The sequence below is a fragment of the Megalopta genalis genome, chromosome 1 (assembly GCF_051020955.1).
Source record: "Megalopta genalis isolate 19385.01 chromosome 1, iyMegGena1_principal, whole genome shotgun sequence".
NCBI classification, from domain to species: Eukaryota; Metazoa; Arthropoda; class Insecta; order Hymenoptera; family Halictidae; genus Megalopta; species Megalopta genalis.
In genome coordinates, this window is record NC_135013.1 from 7,504,899 (window position 1) to 7,528,432 (window position 23,534).

General features: G+C 36.9%; 2 protein-coding genes and 1 long non-coding RNA gene across 3 annotated transcripts; 2 read left to right on the forward strand and 1 right to left on the reverse strand.

Moving 5' to 3' along the window:
* Nucleotides 1-6,074: 6,074 nt before the first annotated feature.
* LOC117228643 (dopaminechrome tautomerase) lies at nt 6,075-22,938 on the reverse strand. Its single transcript, XM_033484498.2, has 6 exons — nt 22,745-22,938; nt 11,609-12,104; nt 10,761-10,863; nt 10,604-10,692; nt 9,047-9,339; nt 6,075-6,343 (listed from the first exon to the last, which is right to left on the reverse strand). Exons 1-6 carry the CDS (start codon nt 22,747-22,749, stop codon nt 6,166-6,168), a joined length of 1,164 nt encoding a protein of 387 aa, XP_033340389.2. The 5' UTR covers nt 22,750-22,938; the 3' UTR covers nt 6,075-6,165.
* Nucleotides 13,636-14,915, forward strand: LOC143260716 (uncharacterized). Its single transcript, XR_013035006.1, has 2 exons — nt 13,636-13,865; nt 13,950-14,915. It is a non-coding gene; the product is annotated as an uncharacterized LOC143260716 (long non-coding RNA).
* LOC143260726 (major royal jelly protein 9-like) lies at nt 17,691-19,232 on the forward strand. The gene is made up of 3 exons (XM_076527153.1): nt 17,691-18,054; nt 18,581-18,753; nt 18,978-19,232. Exons 1-3 carry the CDS (start codon nt 17,706-17,708, stop codon nt 19,215-19,217), a joined length of 762 nt encoding a protein of 253 aa, XP_076383268.1. The 5' UTR covers nt 17,691-17,705; the 3' UTR covers nt 19,218-19,232.
* Nucleotides 22,939-23,534: the final 596 nt, after the last annotated feature.

The window sequence follows — 23,534 nt, forward strand, 5'->3', positions numbered from 1 at the left end:
TAATCATAATAATTATAATTAATTGTCATTATAATAATTATAATTCATTGTAATCATAATAATTATAATCCATTGTAATTATAATCGAGCTTCAGTTTAAATTTTATTTTGATAAACTGAAGCCAATTATTATTGGACTGTATATAATAATAATAATAATAATAATAATATAAATTTGTATACCATAATAATTGCATATAAGAATTGTATATAATAATTGCATCTAATAATAATTATAATTAATTGTAATTATAATCGAGCTGCAGTTTAAATTTTATTTTGATAAACTGAAGCCAATTATTATTGGACTGTATATAATAATAATAATAATAATAATAATAATATAAATTTGTATACCATAATAATTGCATATAAGAATTGTATATAATAATTGCATCTAATAATAATTATAATTAATTGTAATTATAATCGAGCTTCAGTTTAAATTTTATTTTGATAAACTGAAGCCAATTATTATTAGACTATTATTATTAGATATAATAATAATAATAATAATAATATAAATTTGTATACCATAATAATTGCATATAAGAATTATATATAATAATTGTATCTAATAATAATAATTATTAATATGTAAAAAAGTTTCTTTGAAACTGTTATTCGAATATTAAATTTCTGACAACAAGTTTCATCGAGATTTATAAAAATACGAATATATCCAGAAGGAGAACCTTGCGAAATATAATATAATAAAAAAAATGATAAATAAAATTGTAAATAACAATAATCTTCGGTTATATTTTTGTCAGACCGGTTTGATGTCCGAGTGTTAAAAGCAACTATGTCCGCCACCTTAATAAGGCTCATAATAAGGCTGCGTTTTCGATTTAGATGACAGAAAAGTATCAAAATATATTCTAGAATCAGTAGATATTCGAATGGAACAACTAAATCGATAAAATGTCGTTCGCGAATGAATGGACTATTTTCTAAATTTATAAATTCACAAAATTCAATTGAATCCGTGAATTTACGAATTTATGAAGTTCACGTCTGAATTAATTTCAGCTGTTTCGGCCCATTGTCGTCGTCCATTGTGATCGGACCTTCTTAACGAATTCCAACGTTCCAGGTCACTCCTTTGTTTTCCTTCTCGCGAAGAGTGCCCGCAATTTCACCACATTTAAGGAACACCGTTCGAGGAAATCCGCTGGAAAAAAGGAGACCGTGTAACGGATACCTAGAACGCGTGTTGGTAACTGTTGTAAAATCGCCATATAAAAAATCCAAACAAGAATTACTCATCGACGGCGACCTAAGGTATTTCCAATTCACGCGTATAATACCGTTGTATTTCCCGTGGAAATGGCACTTTCAAGTACACCCGATACAGCGGTAAAAATAGCTGACGGAGACGCGGAGTCGTATCTAATAACAATCAGCTCTCGCGTAGGTGTTGAACGTGAACGATGAATGGTGACATTCGACGGACCCAATTGTTGTGTACAGTAAATTCTCCCTAATTGACGCAGAGATCGTGCATAAAAATGGACAATTTGGGAAGAGGAGGCACGATTATTCGAGCCTCGCGGCCAGTTTTTATAGTTGTCGACAATCGATGACTATAGAAATATAGCCAAGGCTCGAATAATCGTGTCTCCTCTTCCCAAATTGTCCATTTTTGTGTCCAAGCTGAGCGTCGATTAGGGAGAATTTACTGTATTTCTTTATTTCTAAGTTGAAAAACCTGATTCGTGAAATCAGTAAAACGAAATAAATTTCGAAAAATTATACGATACTACAATGTAAAAGAAATATTTATATTTTTACAGTACAACGATAAGTTGTTGCTACTTTTCAGATTTTTCGGTACGATAGCGTCGGATCAAAAAGCGATAATAATTCGAAACTGGAGGAAACTGAAAGAAGGAAAGTAAATAATAATTGATTATAAATAAAGCAATGCAGAATTCTTAATAAAATAAATCCGATTGCTCGTCATAAGAAAAAACACCATAGTTTCGAATTCAACGAAGGTCAAATGTTTTACTGTACCAACTTTGGGGTCGCATACTTGTCTTCATTGATTTATAAAAAGGTTAAAATAGATAACAAAGTGAAAAGACGAGCATTTTTTATCTTTCTCTTTTTGTTATTCCAATTATAGTAAATTCTCCCTAATTGACGCTCAGGTTGTACACTAAAATGGACAATTTGGGAAGAGGAGGCACGATTATTCGAGCCTCGCGGCCAATTTTTATAGTTGTCGACAATCGATGACTATAGAAATATAGCCAAGGCTCGAATAATCGTATCTCCTCTTCCCAAATTGTCCATTTTTGTGTCCAAGCTGAGCGTCGATTAGGGAGAATTTACTGTATTTCTTTATTTCTAAGTTGAAAAACCTGATTCGTGAAATCAGTAAAACGAAATAAATTTCGAAAAATTATACGATACTACAATGTAAAAGAAATATTTATATTTTTACAGTACAACGATAAGTTGTTGCAACTTTTCAGATTTTTCGGTACGATAGCGTCGGATCAAAAAGCGATAATAATTCGAAACTGGAGGAAACTGAAAGAAGGAAAGTAAATAATAATTGATTATAAATAAAGCAATGCAGTATTCTTAATAAAATGGACCCGATTGCTCGACATAAGAAAAAACACCATAGTTTCGAATTCAACGAAGGTCAAATGTTTTACTGTACCAACTTTGGGGTCGCATACTTGTCTTCATTGATTTATAAAAAGGTTAAAATAGATAACAAAGTGAAAAGACGAGCATTTTTTATCTTTCTCTTTTTGTTATTCCAATTATAGTAAATTCTCCCTAATTGACGCTCAGGTTGTACACTAAAATGGACTATTTGGGAAGAGGAGGCACGATTATTCGAGACTTACGGCCAGTTTTTATAGTTGTCGGCAATCGGTGTTTATAAAAATATAGGCAAGGCTCGAATAATCGTGTCTCCTCTTCCCAAATTGTCCATTTTTGTGTACAAGCTGAGCATCGATTAGGAAGATTTACTGTATTTCTTTGTTTCTAAGATGAAAAACCTGATTCGTGAAATCTGTAAAACGGCATACATTTCGAAAAATGATACGATACTACAATGTAAAAGAAATATTATATTTTTACAGTACAACGATAAGTTGTTGCTACTTTTCAGATTTTTCGGTACGATAGCGTCGGCTCAAAAAGCGATAATAATTCGAAACTGGAGGAAACCGAAAGAAGGAAAGTAAATAATAATTGATTATGAATAAAGCAATGCAGTATTCTTAATAAAATGGACCCGATTGCTCGTCATAAGAAAACACACCATAGTTTCGAATTCAACGAAGGTCAAATGTTTTACTGTACCAACTTTGGGGTCGCATACTTGTCTTCATTGATTTATAAAAAGGTTAAAAAAGATAACAAAGTGAAAAGACGAGCATTATTTATCTTTCTCTTTCTGCTATTCCAAGTACAGTAAATTCTCCCTAATTCGCGCTCAAATTGCGCACAAAAATGGACAATTTGGGAAGAGGAGGCACGATTATTCGAGCCTTGCGCCTCGTTTTTATAGTTACAAATTTTCAACAACTATAAAAACGCGCTGCGAGGCTCGAATAATCGTATCTCCTCTTCGCAAATTGTCCATTTTTGGACAATTTTTGCACAATCTGAATGTCAATTAAGGAAACATTACAGTAATATGCTATGAAATAATTCCCGTGGAATTTAGATTGTCGATTAGAGAATCAAAGACACGCTCTGTCAACTTATAACACGAGCTGCTCATATCATCGGTGATATAATTATCCACCGATAAACGATTTATTTTCTTTTTCTCTTCCGAATATATAAAACCGGCCGTAGAGTGTAATTTCAATTCGAATGTAGTCGTCGAGCCGAATTCCGAACGAATTAACAGTCGTAAATAACTTAATAATAATAGACGGTCGTAAATAACCTAATTTATGCGACGTTTATTATACCGCGATCACCCGTGCGACTCGAACGATTGCATAAATATCTGGTGGTTGTGCAATCGCGCTGGTATGCGCGCGGGATTTGGTAAAAATTCTGCACACGAATCGTTTGTATACGGTTCAACGAATCCAGAATTTCGTCCCAAGAAAAAGTGGAACGACTTATGGGGTGACGGGCGAAGGAAAACACTTGAACCGTTTCCGGGATTCGGTGACATTTTATTCGTGCCGCGTTCGTAGACAATTTTCCGTACCGACGGAAAATTGTGTGTACAGATGAACGAAATTACGAGATTCTTGTGATGTTCTTTCGACGGTCTTAACCCTTTTAGTGCCGGAGGCCGATATATCGGCCGTCGCTGCACCGGCGAAAAGTGCCAGAGCCGATATATCGGCCCGCACCTTGTAGCGTTATAAATAAATAAATACGTTATAAATAGTCTAATTTCATTACGAGAGAAAAATTAGCGTCACTGTTTTATTCTCTATTTTGTCCTTAATACACTGCTTTTTGAATTATGTAAATATTGCTTTTCGTTTGGTTTTTATCAGCCTTTTTCCAAATTCTAGTGAAATCGTAAAATTCGGCCTGTTATCTTCGCATAAGCGCCTCTTTTTCGCCCGGCACTAAAAGGGTTAACCGTTCGAGTCCCAGGGATTTATTCAGGAAACACCGTCGAAAAATGCCGAACAGCGTGATAACGCTTGTCTCAATTAATTGCGAGGAGAACCAAGCGGCGCGATGGCGCTCGTCAAGATTGACGAACAAAACGAAAAGAAAAGAAGAAAATGAAAAAAAGCAGCTACGCGATGCACCTGCGTCGCTGAAGTTTGATCGCGACGCAAGATCTGAACAGCGCGATCGCGCCTGCTTGGGGCTCAAACGGTTAATCGGTTATTATGAATTAATAAACAACCTTCCCCCCCCCCTTCTTCGTTTACAAAAATAATTCACTATACGTTTGTTCGTGATATTGTTCGATTCTTAACAGCTACGGAGCTCGTTCCTTTATTTTCAACGTGTGTTTACATTCTTGTATGTATGCATGCATGCGTTCGAGCCCTCACCCCGCCATCACCCACCTATCGATGATTTACGACGATGCCAAACACTACATAAAAACATATCCGAACACTTCTCATTGAGCTATCGAACCAGCGATACACGCTGCAGTTAAAACTATCGTCATTACTCATTTATACGCAACAATCGCACGATACATTCATCACTCGATTCCGTGATTACAAGGCTGCGGATTTTTATGCGAAATCAATTTGTCATCGCTTATCTTGTAAACAATTGTTGGCCGCGACGTTTCTCTTCCGATCGAAACAGATGAAATATGAGTAGTTGCATTTTTCTTACGCAACTTTCGGCAAACTGATAACAACAGATTGTGTCAGCAGGCATTTTAATATCGACGCCATATTAGAGCGGGTTAGAATCACAGCGGAGTGAGCCACGTTTTCCTGATCGCGGGAAATACGCAGCGTTATTGTTTACTAACGCGTTTACTGGTCGAATTTGTTGTTAAGATAATTTAGAGTTGAGATAGCTCGATTAAATTAATTTGTATTAATTTATTATTATTATATTATGTTATTTATTAATTTAATATATATATTATTATATATTATATATTGTAATATATATAAAAAAATGTTAAAATAAATGATAAATAAATAAATATATATTAAATTATATGATATATATATTAATATATAATAATATATAATATATATAATACTATATAATAATATATAATAATATATAATATATATAATATATATAATAATATTATATATTAATATATATATTATATAATTTAATATATATTTATTTATTTATCACTTATTTTAACATTTTGCCACGTATAGACTACATTTTAAGACGTAAGTCAACATTTTCGAAATTGTCGCGGCGCTATGATTCCAACCCAATAATTTGACACTTTCGAATATTCTCTTATAAATCGTAATTATTCTTTTCCAATTTCGACTCTATGTTCACGTGACTCCTCCATCGCCTCGAGAGATTTCTTAAATCGAGGATAAGAATATCTGAACAAAAGAATTCGAGCCGTCGGAGCTCCTCGTTCTGTAACAATGAAAATGGACAGAACCTCGCACGCTGAACGTTACATGTATTTAACGTTTAATATAACGTCATAATGAACGTTATATTAACATTCCAAGAGGTGGCTATCTAAAAGTGATGTCAATACACGACCAGCGGTACCAGTCTCATTAATCGGATGTTGATCGTGTGAGGGTTGACCTCGCGTCTGAAGAACTTCTGGAAGCTGGTGCTCATTATCCAGAAGTTGCCATGATCTTGGTCTTCGCGTCGAATCTCGGCGACGAACTGCAGTTTCTGAGGGCTGTACGCCAACGTCCTGAAGGAGAATACTAAGTCAGCAACTCATGTTCCAGCATAATTTTCAACGGAAACGTAAGGAAAAAGCTGCTTCGAATGACTTTCTTTGACAAACCCTTCGCTTACCGATTTTGAGTAACTTTTGGAACACACCGCGCACCACGATCTCGTGTCATGTATAATAATTCACCCTTAGTTCTAAAATACAGTTGAACAGCGTTTTTCTGAAAAATATCACTACCAGCAATTCCGGCACATTTTTGGAGCAAAGCGCCCGAGATAAAGGAAGTCTTATTTTGAGCGGAAAAGATTACGCGTCCTTGCGAAAGCGTTTGATTCTATTCATTTTATGTTGCTAGGTATAAAAATGGGCAAAAAATGTTTTAATCGTAATGATATCTACTTAACATTGTGCGTGTCGGTGCATCGACATCGAGAATTGTGACCGAAATTTCCGAGCAGCAATTGCATCCCCACATCGAAATGGGTAAATTTACTATCAATGATATTCTTCGGAATTCTTAAATAAATATATCCCTCGTGTTCTTTGACGCGATTTATTATAAAATTAGCATCGCGAATCGTCCGTTGAATTCTGTTTGGATACGGAATTATCGAAACAAAAATATCTTTTGCGCGAGTTTGCCGGAATTGTTTTATCGTTAATCTTCGCTGGAATCGGCTCGATTAATAATTCAATTAAATTAAAAATTGGGAAATATTCTTCGGACGTACTAAAATAAAGTTGAACAGCGTTTTTCTGAAAAATATCACTACCGGCAACTCCGGCACATTTTTGGAGCAAAACGCCCGAGATAAAGGAAGTCTTATTTTGAGCGGAAAAGATTACGCGTCCTTGCGAAAGCGTTTGATTCTATTCATTTTATGTTGCTAAGTATAAAAATGGGCAAAAAATGTTTTAATCGTAATGATATCTACTTAACATTGTGCGAGGTCGGTGCATCGACATCGAGAATTGTGACCGAAATTTCCGAGCAGCAATTGCATCCACATCGAAATGGGTAAATTTACTATCAATGATATTCTTCGCAATTCTTAAATAAATATATCCCTCGTGTTCTTTGACGCGATTTATTATAAAATTAGCATCGCGAATCGTCCGTTGAATTCTGTTTGGATACGGAATTATCGAAACAAAAATATCTTTTGCGCGAATTTGCCGGAATTGTTTTATCGTTAATCTTCGCTGGAATCGGCTCGATTAATAATTCAATTAAATTAAAAATTAGGAAATATTCTTCGGACGTTCTAAAATAAAGTTGAACAGCGTTTTTCTGAAAAATATCACTACCGGCAACTCCGGCACATTTTTGGAGCAAAACGCCCGAGATAAAGGAAGTCTTATTTTGAGCGGAAAAGATTACGCGTCCTTGCGAAAGCGTTTGATTCTATTCATTTTATGTTGCTAAGTATAAAGATGGGCAAAAAATGTTTTAATCGCAATGGTATCTACTTAACATTGTGCGAGGTCGGTGCATCGACATCGAGAATTATGACCGAAATTTCCGAGCAGCAATTGCATCCACATCGAAATGGGTAAATTTACTATCAATGATATTCTTCGCAATTCTTAAATAAATATATCCCTCGTGTTCTTTGACGCGATTTATTATAAAATTAGCATCGCGAATCGTCCGTTGAATTCTGTTTGGATACGGAATTATCGAAACAAAAATATCTTTTGCGCGAGTTTGCCGGAATTGTTTTATCGTTAATCTTCGCTGGAAACGGCTCGATTAATAATTCAATTAAATTAAAAATTAGGAAATATTCTTCGGACGTTCTAAAATAAAGTTGAACAGCGTTTTTCTGAAAAATATCACTACCGGCAACTCCGGCACATTTTTGGAGCAAAGCGCACGAGATAAAGGAAGTCTTATTTTGAGCGGAAAAGATTACGCGTCCTTGCGAAAGCGTTTGATTCTATTCATTTTACGTTGCCAAGTATAAAAATGTGCAAAAAATGTTTTAATCGTAATGGTACATACGCTGAGCACGTTTTCGCTACAAATAACAATTGCCAACGTCGACAAAAACATAGCATCTTCGGTGTAATCATGCGAAGAACATTGGGCTCCGCAGCAGAGCCATCGGATTTACGGAACAAATAACGGATGTCTCCATAGCGCAGCCAACGGAGCGCCAAGGGTTAACTGCCACTTAGTGTAAATCAAGTAAAACATAAATATGATAAATATGATCGAACATTTGGATTTCGCGGTGGATGAAATATTTGAAACGATTTCGATGAAATATTCTTTCTCGCCATCGTCCAGTCCCTGAGGAACTATAAGACGCTCATCTCGGGCCACGACAAGATTCCTGGCCACATAAACTGCCCTGGCCACGGGGACACCGTGTCGTCTTTAGAGAACTCGGTGGACAGGTTTGTTACCCACCACGCCGGAGTACGATAATGATCTGTACGGTTCAACGCCGGACTCGAGCAACTACTTTTCCCGGAATTTCGACAGAAGCGGGGTTCACTCGAGGCCAATCGGAAGGAACCTGAATTTAGGCGGACCCTTACACGGTGAACCAACTCGGGACGCACGGGTTCAATTACGATCCTGGCCGAGATCACGTGGAGGACGAAGCGCGAAGTTCGTTTGCAACTTCAGGAATCGGATACGTGATACCACATCTTCGTACGACGACATTTTCGCGTCGACGTTCTCCGCCAAAGCGTGCAAAATGGTACCTTAGCTCGTTGGTGTGAGGATTCCAGCTGGCGACGATGGTTTCGGTGAGCGGGGCCAAGAGAACCATGTCACTGTGAGGATCAACGGCCAAGGCAAGGCCTTGACTAGACTTGCTGCCAACCACGATGACCGGTAATTGTTCACCGAATGGTAGAGGGCCTGCCTGAAGCGCGGCAGTTGGCACCGAGAATAAACGCTTCGTTGCCAGAGGTTGGAAATACAGCATTCCTTGTCTCGTGGAGAGCGCTAAACCGACGATACCGTCCATCAACTCGAACATGTCGTTCCCAATCTAAAATAACACAATTTCTGTCATCTCGAACGAAACCTTCTGTAGCTGCTAACTAATGGTCTAAATAAGCTAATGTTCTCTACTATATCAAATTTTATGCTTCGAAAGGGTATATTTTTTTTTTAGATCTTTTTAGATTTTAGACCGTCAAGAAATGAATATACTTTTCCATTTTCTTCAAGTATACGCGTTGTAGAACACGTGTGTGCAGAACGATTTGTTTAAATTCGTGAAAATAACAATGTCATAAATGGTACTTTCACATCATTTTAAACGCTTTTTCTATATTTAACTCATTAATTAATATAATCATTTTAATATAATTATATTAATTTAATGTAATTATTAATTCAATATAATTATTAATTTAATATAATTATTAACTCAATATAATTATTAATTCAATATAATTACTAATTTAATATAATTATTAATTTCATATAATCATTAATTCAATATAATTATTAATTCAATATAATTACTAATTTAATATAATTATTAATTTCACATAATCATTAACTCAATATAATTATTAATTTCACATAATCATTAACTCAATATAATTATTAATTCAATATAATCATTAACTCAATATAATTATTAATTCAATATAATTACTAATTTAATATAATTATTAATTTCATATAATTATTAACTCAATATAATTACTAACTTAACGTAATTATTAATTTCATATAATTATTAACTCAATATAATTACTAATTTAATATAATTATTAATTTAATATAATTATTAACTCAATATAATTATTAATTCAATGTAATTTCTAATTTAATATAATTATTAATTTAATATTTAATATTTTAATTCAAATTGCTAACATTTTGTAAATAATCAAGATCGCTATATGTATACTATTTTAGTTTAAACCATAACCTGCATAATATGCTAAAGAAGACGACTTCTAATTACGGTAAATTCTCCCCAATTGTCCTGCAAACTGTGAACAGAAGTGAACAATTGTTCGAGTCCCGCGCCTCGTTTTTATAGTCGCCGATAATCGGCAACTATAAAAAAGAGCAGCAAGGTTCGAATAATCGTATCTCCTCTTCCCAAATTGTCCATTTTTGTTTACAAGCTAAAGTACAATTACGGAGTATTTACTGTATTTGGTCTAAGTTGGCAGAACGATCGACATGATGGCATCAGTCGAAATAATGTTTAAAAAACACTGTAAAAGTTGTTCGAAAACGTTCAAAATCAGGATATCCGTTCGAACGAAGCGATGTCAAAAGAAGCTTACCCTGTACATAGAGAAATTCGGATCGGGATACATCGAGGCGTGGGTGAGTCGCCAGCTTCTATCTCTGGCACTATCGAAGACCACGAGACCTGAAAGAAGAAGCGACAGTTTAACGACACCGAGGTTAAATTCGTAGACAACTATTGCGACTACGAACCGGGTCCTGCGGTGTCAGAAATGTACAAGAAGACGTCGTCGCAGCTGGTCGCAGAGGCGTCGTCGATGACCATATTCGTCAGCAACGTGTTGGGCCGCAGAACCTGCGGAATGACAAAGTGACAAAGTTATGAGAACACAATTTAGCGTGTAAAAAAAAATGTATATTTTAAGTGTATAACTATTATTAATTATTAAGATAGTATATTGAGACCGGAAGTAATTCAAAACCGCAAGCTGTATAAATGTATAAATAATAGTAATAATACAATAATAGTATAATAACAAAATAATAATAATAATAAATAAATAATTGAATAATTGAATAATTTAATCGAATAAACGAATAATCTAATAAACGAGTAATCGAATAATCGAGTAATCGAGTAATCGAATAATCGAGTAATCGAATAATCGAATAATCGAGTAATCGAATAAACGAGTAATCGAATAATCTAATAATCTAATAAACGAGTAATCGAATAATCGAGTAAACGAGTAATCGAATAATCGAATAATCTAATAAACGAGTAATCGAATAATCGAGTAATCGATGAATCGAAGAATCGAGTAATCGAATAATCGAGTAAACGAGTAATCGAATAATCGAATAATCTAATAAACGAGTAATCGAATAATCGAGTAATCGAAGAATCGAATAATCGAATAAATGAATAAACGAGTAATCTAATAATCTAATAAACGAGTAATCGAATAATCGAATAATTGCATAATAAATAATAATAAATAAATAACAATAATAAATAATAATATTTGTATCAAATCATGTCGTTTCTGTTATCATATTCTACTATAAAACAATTACGGAATAAGAAACCAAACACTGACCTCCCTGGGGAAGACGTACATCCGCAACAGCTGATCAGTTTGCAGGTCGAAGATCAAGAGTTTCGGCGTGCAAGCCGGCGTGAAGTCGTCGATTGACGTCATGATACCGCTGTCGAGGATCCAGAGCCTGTTGCACTTGTCGATTACGGACCTGTACACGGAGATCAGCTGCGAGCAGTTCAGGTACCCTTTACCAGCGGCGTGCCAGTCCCAGGAAGGATAGGCATGGAGCTGCGGGCTGCTTCCGGTGATGTTTCTCGGGATGTAGTTGAAGGTCGACGGTACACCGGCGCGCAGCCTTGGAATGCTCACGAAGATCCTGTCCGAGCCGACCGCGATCCCGGTGGGCACCACGTTCTGCGGACGTATTTGGCTGAGGAGTTCTGCGTCGTACGGGAGCGCGAAGTCCAGAAACGACCATTCGTAGATCGTTTGCAACGTTAAGGCGCCCGTCCCGACAGAGCAGAATCCTGCCAGCAGGATAATGACGATAATCCTGTGGGAACGTGAAGGAGTCGTCGTGAGATCTTGCAGTTTTTAATTGCAGACGTGCTCAGTGAAAAAATATATAATATATAATATGTATAATAAATAATAATATAATTGTAGTATTAATAATAATATATTTATATATATTATAATAATATATTTATATATTATTATTAATAATATATTTATATATTATTATTAATAATATATTTGTTATATTATAATTATTTGTTATAGTTTTTGTTGATTTTTTATTATATTAAATGTGATCACATATAGGGTTGTTTGAATATGTATTTAAAAATAGATTAAATAAGATTGAATATGTGTATTGAAAAAGAATATATTAATATTTGTAAAAGTAAGATTTATTTGTTTACCTTTTGTATCAGGTTTCGTTGAATTAAGAATAAGATTTTATTGATCTCGAAAATAAAACAATTCATTTAATATAATTTTTTGTGTAACGTAATAATTATTAATATTAAATTGGATGTGAAATGTAATTCGACTTTATTTATATCTAGTTCTTTTAGAGAAGCGAATTTAATTTATATATTAAAATTATTTATAATATAATTATGTATTATATACGTACATATACATATAAATTAACTTTATATCTTTTTATCTTTTAATATAAAAAATTTAAACATTAAAATTTATTTTATAATTAAATATAGTTTGAAACATGAAATTGTAAATGCGCGAGAAGAATTTCATAACATCGTTACACTATCTTCGAATTATCGATATTATTAAAAAAAAAGAACTAATTAGTTCTTACTTAATTTCAGTTTTTTAAAATCGTCTAGGCAGTCTAGCGATGTTTAATAGGATTTTCTTTTTATTTAAAGGTTTACAGTCGCATCGACGTTTAGATTATTAACGACTCAACATGATTTTTATATTGTATTTATATAATATTTATATTGTATTTAATATAATATTATATATATTATATTATATATAATATTTAATATAATATTATATATATTATATTATATTATATTATGTTATATTATATTATATTATTATATATATATATATATATATATATATATATATATATATATATATATATATATTATAACATTATTATATATATTTATAATATTTATATTGTATTTTTATAATAGACCAAAGTGTCTACTTTGTATGTTTTCCACGGAAGCAACAATTATTCTATTATCGCGACACAGTCGCCGACCGTTTCATCGATTAACGGTCGATCCACTACACTATACAAATTGTTGTTTAATAAATCGGATTGACGCCGACCGCGAACAAAACTAGCGAATATTATCCTGCACGTACGATCGATATTTGAAACACGTCACGCCACATTCTCTGCAAGCAATCCGGTTTTAACCGTGCGTGAATATATTCGCCGCTTACACTCTTGAACCGTGGGACATGTCAATGTTTGCAAATCACGTGTCCGTCGTGTCTTGTAACAATAGCCGCTCCGCGGCGCTTGCGAACAATAACGTCGGCTAAACAGCGGTTAACGAAACTGCGATAACTATATCGTGCGACCCCTTTTGTTCCGCACGTTTGGATTCTGTGGAAACGATCTTGTGCCGTTGATACGAAACGCAATCGTGAACAATTCAAACGGAGTGCGGTAATTTCTCCCGGAAATGTTCGGAGGACGGAATCGAAACCGGCAGATCCGAGAATAGTAAGCCGCGATTCTTCGAGCCCGGTGGATCGTTTTTATGGAAACTCGGGGCGGTCGGCAAAAAAGGCAGCGGCCAGCATGCCGGTATACATTAATGTGAATACATAGCAATGCTGGAATAAAAATGGCTTAACTTTTTTGTTTCTAATTTTTTGTCATGATTCGAAGGCAATTTGGAGGCCACGTGACACGATTCGAAGGCAATTTGGAGGTTATATGGCACGATTCGAAGGCAATTTCGAGACCACGTGCTACGATTCGAAGGCAATTTGAAGGTTATATGCCACGATTCGAAGGCAATTCGGAGCCACGTGCCACGATTCGAAGACAATTTGGAGGTTATATGCCATGATTCCAAGACAATTTGGAGGCCACGTGCCACGATTCGAAGGCAATTCGGAGGCAATCTGGAGGTTATATGCCACGATTCGAAGGCAATTTGGAGGCCTCGTGCCACGATTCAAAGGCAATTTGGAGGTTATATGCATCGATTCGAAGGCAATTTGGAGACGATTCGAAGGTTCGAAAGCAATTCGGAGGCCACATGCCACGATTCGAAGGCAATTTGGAAGCCAAATGCCACGATTCAAAGGCAATTTGGAGGCCACGTGACTTGATTTGAAGGCAATTTGGAGGCCAAATGTCATAATTTGAAGGTTCGAAGACAATTCGGAGGCCAAATGCCACAATTCGAAGGCAATTCGGAGACCACATGACACGATTCGACAGTCACGTACTTAGCACCTCCACGTACCACGTACCTCCGCCTTTTTCTATTTGCCTGACTCACGCCCAAACGCAGCAATAAATTATATAAACGTAGAACTAGCACAGGGAAATTCAGAGCAACCCGTAATTTGGCATTTCCGGGAGAGAAGTTACTGTATCATATTATCTCAAAAAATTCATTTTAATTCATTTCAATTTGAAGGCAATTTGGAGGCCACGTGCCACAATTCGAAGGCAATTTAGAGATTATATGCCACGATTCGACGAAGATCGGTCACGTACCTTAAAACAAAATTCTTGTTCACTTTTTACAGCATAAATCCTATCTTTAACTTCACTTGCGCACGGCATATTCGTGCGAAGATCCGAAAATCATTAAATAAACTATCAAGTAGCAGCGAACAATTATTTCTTTTTTATTTAGCACAGCTCGGCGGAGGTTTCTTTTTCTACTTACATAGATACAATTTAAATAATTAAATATATCACGTTCGTTAATTTGTTTAACAGTACAAATGACTAGGTAAGTTGCATTTCTCGTGGGATAATTTTGACTGCGTTTATTATTATGCATTCGTAACGAAAATGTCAGAACCGGCAACGAAATATTAAAAACATTTCAAGAATCACAAAAAAATACTGGTAGCATTACTTCCGACCGATTAAATTGATCGAGAACGAAACTACACGTATGTACACAGCTCCTGTCTTTTGCAATTAGCGGGGACAATATTAACGTTGCAAAAAAAAATCCGCCATCTAATTACATGCTCGATGAAGCGCGAAGTTATTAATAGCGGAACCGGCGAACTTGATCTTGAACGCATCCGATCATTCCGCGTCTCGCCGCACGTATCGTAATCGCCAGGTTTATGCAAATTAAACGCAAGATCGCGGCCGATCGTATCCGTTCCTGTCACCGGGACGATCCGCGACACGCATTCCCTTTGCCGAGTAATGTCTCTCTAATTGACGCTCAGATTGTGCAGAAAAATGGACAATTTGGGAAAAGGAAACGCGATTATTCGAATCTCGCGGCTCGTTTTTATAATTGTTGACAATCGGTAACCATACAAAAACGAGCCATAAGGCTCGAATAATCGCATCTCCTCTTCCCAAATTGTCCATTTTTGTGGACAATCTGAGCGTCAATTAGAGAGGAATTACTGTAAAACCGCTAATAAACGTGGTATAAAAATTCTCGGCGCTCTGTTATGCGAAGATAAAAACTGATAACCGCGGCATCAATTATTCCAGCTAACGAACAATGAATTATTTTAACGAAATGTGATATGTCGCTCTTTCTCTGCCGGTAATAAATTATAAACCCTGGCTACCGCGAGCCAAGGAAAACTACCACCGATTACAATGTAGATTATTTCACGAATAATGGAGAGAATGATAAATCACTGTGTTACTGGCTACTATAACTGGCTACTGTAACTATCTACAGTAATGTCTCCCTAACTGACGCTTAGATTGTGCAGGAAAATGGACAATTTGGGAACAGCAGATACGATTATTCCGGCTTTGTACTATGTTTTTATAATCGTTGACAATTTATACAACTATAAAAACGAGCCGCAGAGCTCGAATTCGCAAGGCTCCTCTTCCCAAATTGTCCATTTTTGTGGACAATCTGAGGAGATGCAATTATTCGAGTCTCGCGGCTCGTTTTTGTGATTGTTGACAATCGGCAACCATAAAAAACGAGCCAGAAAGCTCGAATAATCGCATCTCCTCTTCCCAAATTGTCCATTTTTTTGGACAATCTGAGCGTCAATTAGAGAGACATTACTGTACAGTACATTTTCCCTAATTGACGCGCAGCTTGGAAACAAAAATGGACAATTCGATAAGGAGAGGTACGATTGTTCATACGATTATGTCAACAACTATAACGAAATAAATCGTGTAATAAAAAATAATCGTATCTCCTTTTCCCGAATTGTCCATTTTTGTCTCCAAGCTGAGCGTCGATTAGGGAGAATTTACGGTAAACAGCAGGGAGCATCGCGAAAGGCGGCGTCTTCCAAAGATTGCCACAGAGGATCTTCGACTCGACGCAAATACCTTCTGCAGGTTTTTAGGAGACAACGCAAGAAATTTACACGATGGGGGAGGAAATGCGGAGAGAAATTCCACGGAGATCCACAGATTGAGATGATTAAGAAAGGAGATCCAATGAGCAACCATTTCGCTTCGAGACACAAGGAAAAGGACAGATCGAATAAACTGGTCCGTTAGGGTCGAATCATTAGGAGCATAAACGAGGACAGTAAATTCTCCCTAATTGACGCGCAGCTTGGAAACAAAAATGGACAGTTTGGTAAAAGGAAATACGATTATTCCTATGATTATGTCAACAACTATAACAAAATAAATCGTGTAATAAAAAATGATCGTATCTCCTCTTCCCAAATTGTCCATTTATCTGCACAATCCGAGCGTCAATTAGGGAGACATTACTGTAATCAGAGAATTGCCGCGAACGCTCCGACGATCGATCCACCGATCGGGAACGATTTTTGTAACGCTAGAAAGTTCCACGTAGCGTTTGCTTGTTGCGCAAAAAAAAACAATGCATAATAAAATATGTATATCCGACGTATTAGTACAGACGCGATCGTAAACGCGAAAGATACGACCGATATTTACACCCGCTTCCCGTGTATTACGATCGACTTTTGAACGAACTTTTGCATTACTCGCTTCGAAGAATCGATATTCGGTTTTCACAGTTCGCCCGTTCGGATTCTTTCATTTCGCTGTTGCTGCCACGCTGCCTGAAATTCTAGCTCCGCCCGATCGTTATTTATACGAACGGCGCGCCGAGAATTACGTCGCCGCTGCGTGTAAGACAACAATACAAACTCCTTATCTCTGATCGGGTAAACGTGCGGACACCTAGGCGTGCCGTGCCACAGGGTGGCATTTACGCTTTTGTATTCGCCGAGCGAAAAGCGTGAAAATCGTTCCCGATACTAAACGGTTTTAGTATTAACATAGCCATTAACGATGCCACAGTCACGCTCAAACCCACGCGTCTAATTATTTGCAATTATATCGCGTGTCACTTAGCATTCGAACAGCCGATAAGACTTCGCATTCGATATGCCGTGTGCTTCATAAATAATACGACAGGGAACGTTAGTTCGCGAACGACGCAACGGGGACTCGACTGGCAAGTCGAGTATGCAGATCATTTTTCGACAGGATTTACAGCAATATCTCCCCAATTCGCGCTCGGATTGCCGACCTGGAGATTGCAGAATCTTGGATAATCGAAATAGAAACGGAAATCTTGAATCAGAAATCTTGCCAGCCGCGTGGTTGTTAGCATTCTGCATCGGCGCAATTTGCCTCGAGAACCAACTAGCTGCATCATTGGAGCTTCGGAATCATGATTTAGAGACGATTGTCGAGTTCAAATACTTGGACTACGAATACGAAAGCGAAGAACAAAAACAAAGTGTCCTGAACTGCACTGGTTACGTGAAGAAGAACAACAGCCCTATCGATGTCGACGTTTGGTATAATAGTTGTAAGATATCTTTATTCTCGTATCAAAATGAATTAGTTCAGAAAAAATTAAGGATCAGATGTTACAATGTTCAACCTCCTATCAATTAACACGTGTGCTATTTCCCTGACAAAATTTGATCTTCGTTCGAGAAATGTTAAAAAGACTAGTAGCTTCGTAAAATGGTTTTGAACGATCTTTTTCCATAAATTTTGTTTATTTTTTATTTATTTATATATACTATATATATATACTATACATACTATATATACTCTACATACTATATATACTATATATATATACGATACATACTATACATATATGTACTATAATACTACAAATAGTATACACGTAATCGAAATAGAAACGGAAATCTTGAATCCCGATGCCAAGGGTGAACGTCGAATATTTATTTTCTTCGTCCCGCTCGACGTTCGAATTGCGTTTGTTGTAATTAATATTGATGCGAAAGTGCAATCGTGGTTTTAAGATGTCACGGTTTTTCATGCACGTTGATTGCGATTCTTCTCTGCGACGCGATCTCTAGATACCAGGGAGAAGAAAATATTCGTCACCGTGCCAAGGGGTAAGGGCGTGCCCTCGACACTGAACACCGTGTCCAAGAAAAAGGGCGACGGCGGTCCTCTTCTCAAGCCTTATCCTAACTGGTCGCTGGCCAAAACAGATTGCAGTGGCATCTACAGCGTCTACAGAGTCGACGTAAGTCGAATTTCAAAATCAGCTGGACCCAGTTGATCGAAACGTTCGGTTAACAATTTCACTTTGTCGGAGGAGCGCGCACGACCCCGAATTAATCGCGTTTCGAACGATACGAACCGTGCGATACAAGCGGCACCGTTTCATCGAAACATTCGTAAAACACAAAGCGAGAAGTGGCGATTACGTTCGCATCTATTTATCCAAGAAGTTTTTATTCTGTACAGATCCTGAGGCACTACTTGTACGTGCTGGACAACGGAAAATTGGACGACGATGCGGTTTGCCCGCCTAGGCTTCTCTGTTTCGACCTGTATACCGACAAAATTGTGATGAACGTGACGATACCGCACGATATCGCGTTCAACAGCACGACGGGACAGGGGCTCTTGGTCACACCGATCGTTGTGCCATCCCTAACGGAGCTAATATTCCCACTGGCCAGCAGAGTAAACGAAGCAGTTTAACTTTTCTATAGAATTTTCAGCGATAAGAAACAAATGTAAGAGAGCACTCTTGCAGCGATAACGTCAATACCAAAATTTCTGGAAATGTTACCGGTAGATATCAGTTCGTGATATCAATTGCTGAATATTTCGATTAGGGTAAGTCCGGGAGAGTTCGGACAGTGGGAGCGACCGGTCAGTGTGAATACAGTAATTTCTCCGTAATTCGCGCTCAGATTGCGCACAAAAATGGACAGTTTGGGAAGAGGTGATACGATTATTCGATTATTATTTATATATTATAATTTATAGTTACCGATTGTCGACAACTATAAAAACGAGACACAAGACTCGAATAATCGTGTCTTCGCTTCTCAAATCGTCCATTTTTATGCGCAATCTGAGCGCGAATTGGAGAGAAATTATATATATTATTAATATAATATATAATAATAATAATATATTATTATTATTATTATTATTATTGTTATTATATAATAATATATATATTATTATTATTATATATATATTCCGACAAAAATATTACAGATTCGAGATACGATTGTTTCTCGATCTATTGGTGCATAAATTCGATCGAAAGCCATCGATTATTATTGGATTTCACAAAGTCACGGCCCCGGTTCCGCGGTCCGACCACTTTTTCGACTAGGATGTCATTAGTCGCAGACTAATGTTGTTGTTTTTAGATTATTACGACACTCGCTCGCTGGCCGAGCTCGCCTACCCTATAATCTTGTATCTATTCACGTGAAAATATTACATCGCGGTCGCTGTTGCTGTCCGCCATTCTCGCGCATAAAATGTTCACGCATTATACGTTTACGAACGCGTAATCGGTACTCGGGCATTTACAAAATAGAAGCGACATAAATCATTTTCGTCGAGACTTTCTACTTGCCGTTCACGGGAATGTTCAACCCACTTTTTTCGCAAGATCGAATTGATTTGTGCGAACGAAAGAAAAATATTAATAAATATCCGTGGAAATTCAACCCCTTTGCAGAGATTGCAATTGTTATTTGAGCACTCGTCGATTTCTTTTCATGCGAACAGAACGTTGCGAAACACGTCTGCGATTCAGATTTCATTTTCTATACAAAATCGGAACATTATTGCGAGAAGAATAACCCTTATCTGAAAATACAAAGAAATATATATTTATTATATTATTATATTATTAAATTAAATTATTATAATATATATATATTTAGCATATAATAATGCATATAATTTATAATATAATAAAATATAGCATACATAATAATAATATATAATATAATTTATGCTATATAAATATAGGGGTATATATATAATATAATAATAATAATATAATAATATAATAATAATAAATATATTTCTTTGTATTTTTTCGCCCGACTTAACTGCTAGTGACAAAACCACATTTAATAAAGTCCTGTTCATAAGAAATAAAAAACCAGGATTGCTATGTGTTAGGTGTTAATTTATGCTATATATATATATATATATATATATAGCAATAAATTATTTCGTAACAATAAATTAATTTTTGCAATAAAGCTCCCAATAAAGCTCGAGCTTCATAAACTACGAAAAAATCGTCAGAAACGTTCTCGACTTTTCTCCTTTCGAAAGCAAAATAATAGATAACCGCGCGACATAATTTATTCCAGGTAAAAAGAAAACAGTAAGTCGTTCAAACGAAATCATAAATTACCGTCCCCGCCGGATCCGAGTAACGCTAAACTCGACAAACCGAGAAACAATACTGGCAAACACAGCGCGCCGAATAAATTATTTAGAATAAATTATTTTAATGAAATCTTGGTTCGCTGTCCCTGCCGGTCATAAATTAACAACCCCGACTTTCAAGGAAAACCGCTAATAAACGTTGTATAAAAATTCTCGGCGCTCTGTTATGCGAAGATAAAAACCGATAACCGCGGCATCAATTATTCCAGCTAACGAACAATGAATTATTTTAACGAAATGTTATATGTCGTTCTTTCTCTGCCGGTAATAAATTAACAACCCCGGCTACCGCGAGCCAAGAAAAACTACCACCGATTACAACGTAGATTATTTCGCGAATAATGGAGAGAATGATAAATCACTGTCTTACTGGCTACTATAACTGGCTACTGTAACTATCTACAGTAATGTCTCCCTAACTGACGCTTAGATTGTGCAGGAAAATGGACAATTTGGGAAGAGGAGATACGATTATTCCGGCTTTGTACTATGCTTTTATAATCGTTGACAATTTATACAACCATAAAAACGAGTCGCAAAGCTCGAATTCGCAAGGCTCCTCTTCCCAAATTGTCCATTTTTGTGGACAATCTGAGGAGATGCAATTATTCGAGTCTCGCGGCTCGTTTTTGTGATTGTTGACAATCGGCAACCATAAAAAACGAGCCAGAAAGCTCGAATAATCGCATCTCCTCTTCCCAAATTGTCCATTTTTTGGACAATCTGAGCGTCAATTAGAGAGACATTACTGTACAGTAAGTTTTCCCTAATTGACGCGCAGCTTGGAAACAAAAATGGACAATTCGATAAGGAGAGGTACGATTGTTCATACGATTATGTCAACAACTATAACGAAATAAATCGTGTAATAAAAAATAACCGTATCCCCTCTTCCCGAATTGCCCATTTTTGTCTTCAAGCTGAGCGTCGATTAGGGAGAATTTACGGCAAACAGCAGGAAGCATCGCGAAAGGCAGCGTCGAACGCGAGCGACGTGTTCATTCGTCTTCCAAATATTGCCACAGAGGATCTTCGACTCGACGCAAAAACCTTCTGCAGGTTTTTAGGAGATAACGCAAGAAATTTGCACGATGGGGGAGGAAATGCGGAGAGAAATTCCACGGAGATCCACAGTCGAATGATTAAGAAAGGAGATCCAATGAGCAACCATTTCGCTTCGAGACCCAAGGAAGATGACAGATCGAATAAACTAACCCGATTAGGGTTGGATCATTAGGAGCATAAACGAGGACAGTAAATTCTCCCTAATTGACGCGCAGCTTGGAAACAAAAATGGACAATTTGGTAAAAGGAAACACGATTATTCCTATGATTATGTCAACAACTATAACAAAATAAATCGTGTAATAAAAAATAATCGTATCTGCTCTTCCCCAATTGTCCATTTATCTGCACAATCTGAGCGTCGGTTAGGGTGACATTACTGTACTATAAAGATCTGTAAAGATCTGCTGTAACCACAGAAGAATTTTCACAGATCACAGTTGTTGAGAAATTGCGGGCCGCGCGGGCCGGCGAATAATTTCCGATTACAGTAAATTCTCTCTAATCGAGGCTCGGATTGTGCACAAAAATGGACAATTTGGGAACAGGAGACACGATTAATCGAGCCTTGCGGCTCGTTTTTATAGTTATTGACAATCGGTGATGGTAAAAACGAGCCGCAAAGCTCTCCTCTTCCTAAATTATCCGTTTGTTTTTTTTGTTTTTGCATAATGTGAGCGTCAATTACGGAGAATTCCCAGTAATTTCCAATGAACGCGACGCGGACCAACCTCATTTCTGGAAAATCGCTGGCACAATGGAAGAAGCGTGGCCGGTGAAAAGTAACTTCGTGGTATCCGTCGAAGCCGATAACGCGTTCCAAAGTGAATTCAACACGGTCTAACTGGCGCGGCCGTTCGGCGAACGTGTACCAAGTACCGCTGGTTGAACACCGACTGATCTAATTTCCTAGCATCGACTGGGATCCTGGCTGTCTGCTGGACACCTCGCCCGCGATATTGTGTAACCACGCACAGGACGCGGGTTGGTGTGCGCACACCCACCGCGGCGGGACCCAATCCGCGATCTTTTGTGACATTCAAACGAGAGCTCGTGGGACCCAGCCGATCACCTTCCCTCGAAAGGTTAACGATCGAGGCGATTGTTGCACCTGAAACCGCGTCGCTGAAGTTTCTAAGAACGCGCGTATATACGGCTACTAGCGGGAGCTTATCGCGGTTAATTCAATCAATTGCACGAATAAGCTGAAGACAATGCTTGCGCCGATATCGATCGAAGTTTCTTATTCGCAGTTCTGTTGGCAGATGTTCGTTAATAGGAACCGCAGGCTCGTTCGACGAGTATACTCGTCATGAGAAAAGATACTGCCGCTTCTTCGTGACGAGTATATTCGTCGTGACACAAAATACTGCCGCTTCTTCGTGACGAGTATATTCGTCACGACATAAAATACTGTCGCTTCTCCGCGACGAGTATACTCGTCACGATACAAAATACTGCAATTTCTCCATGGCGAATATACTCGTCACGACACAAAATACTGCAATTTCTCCATGACGA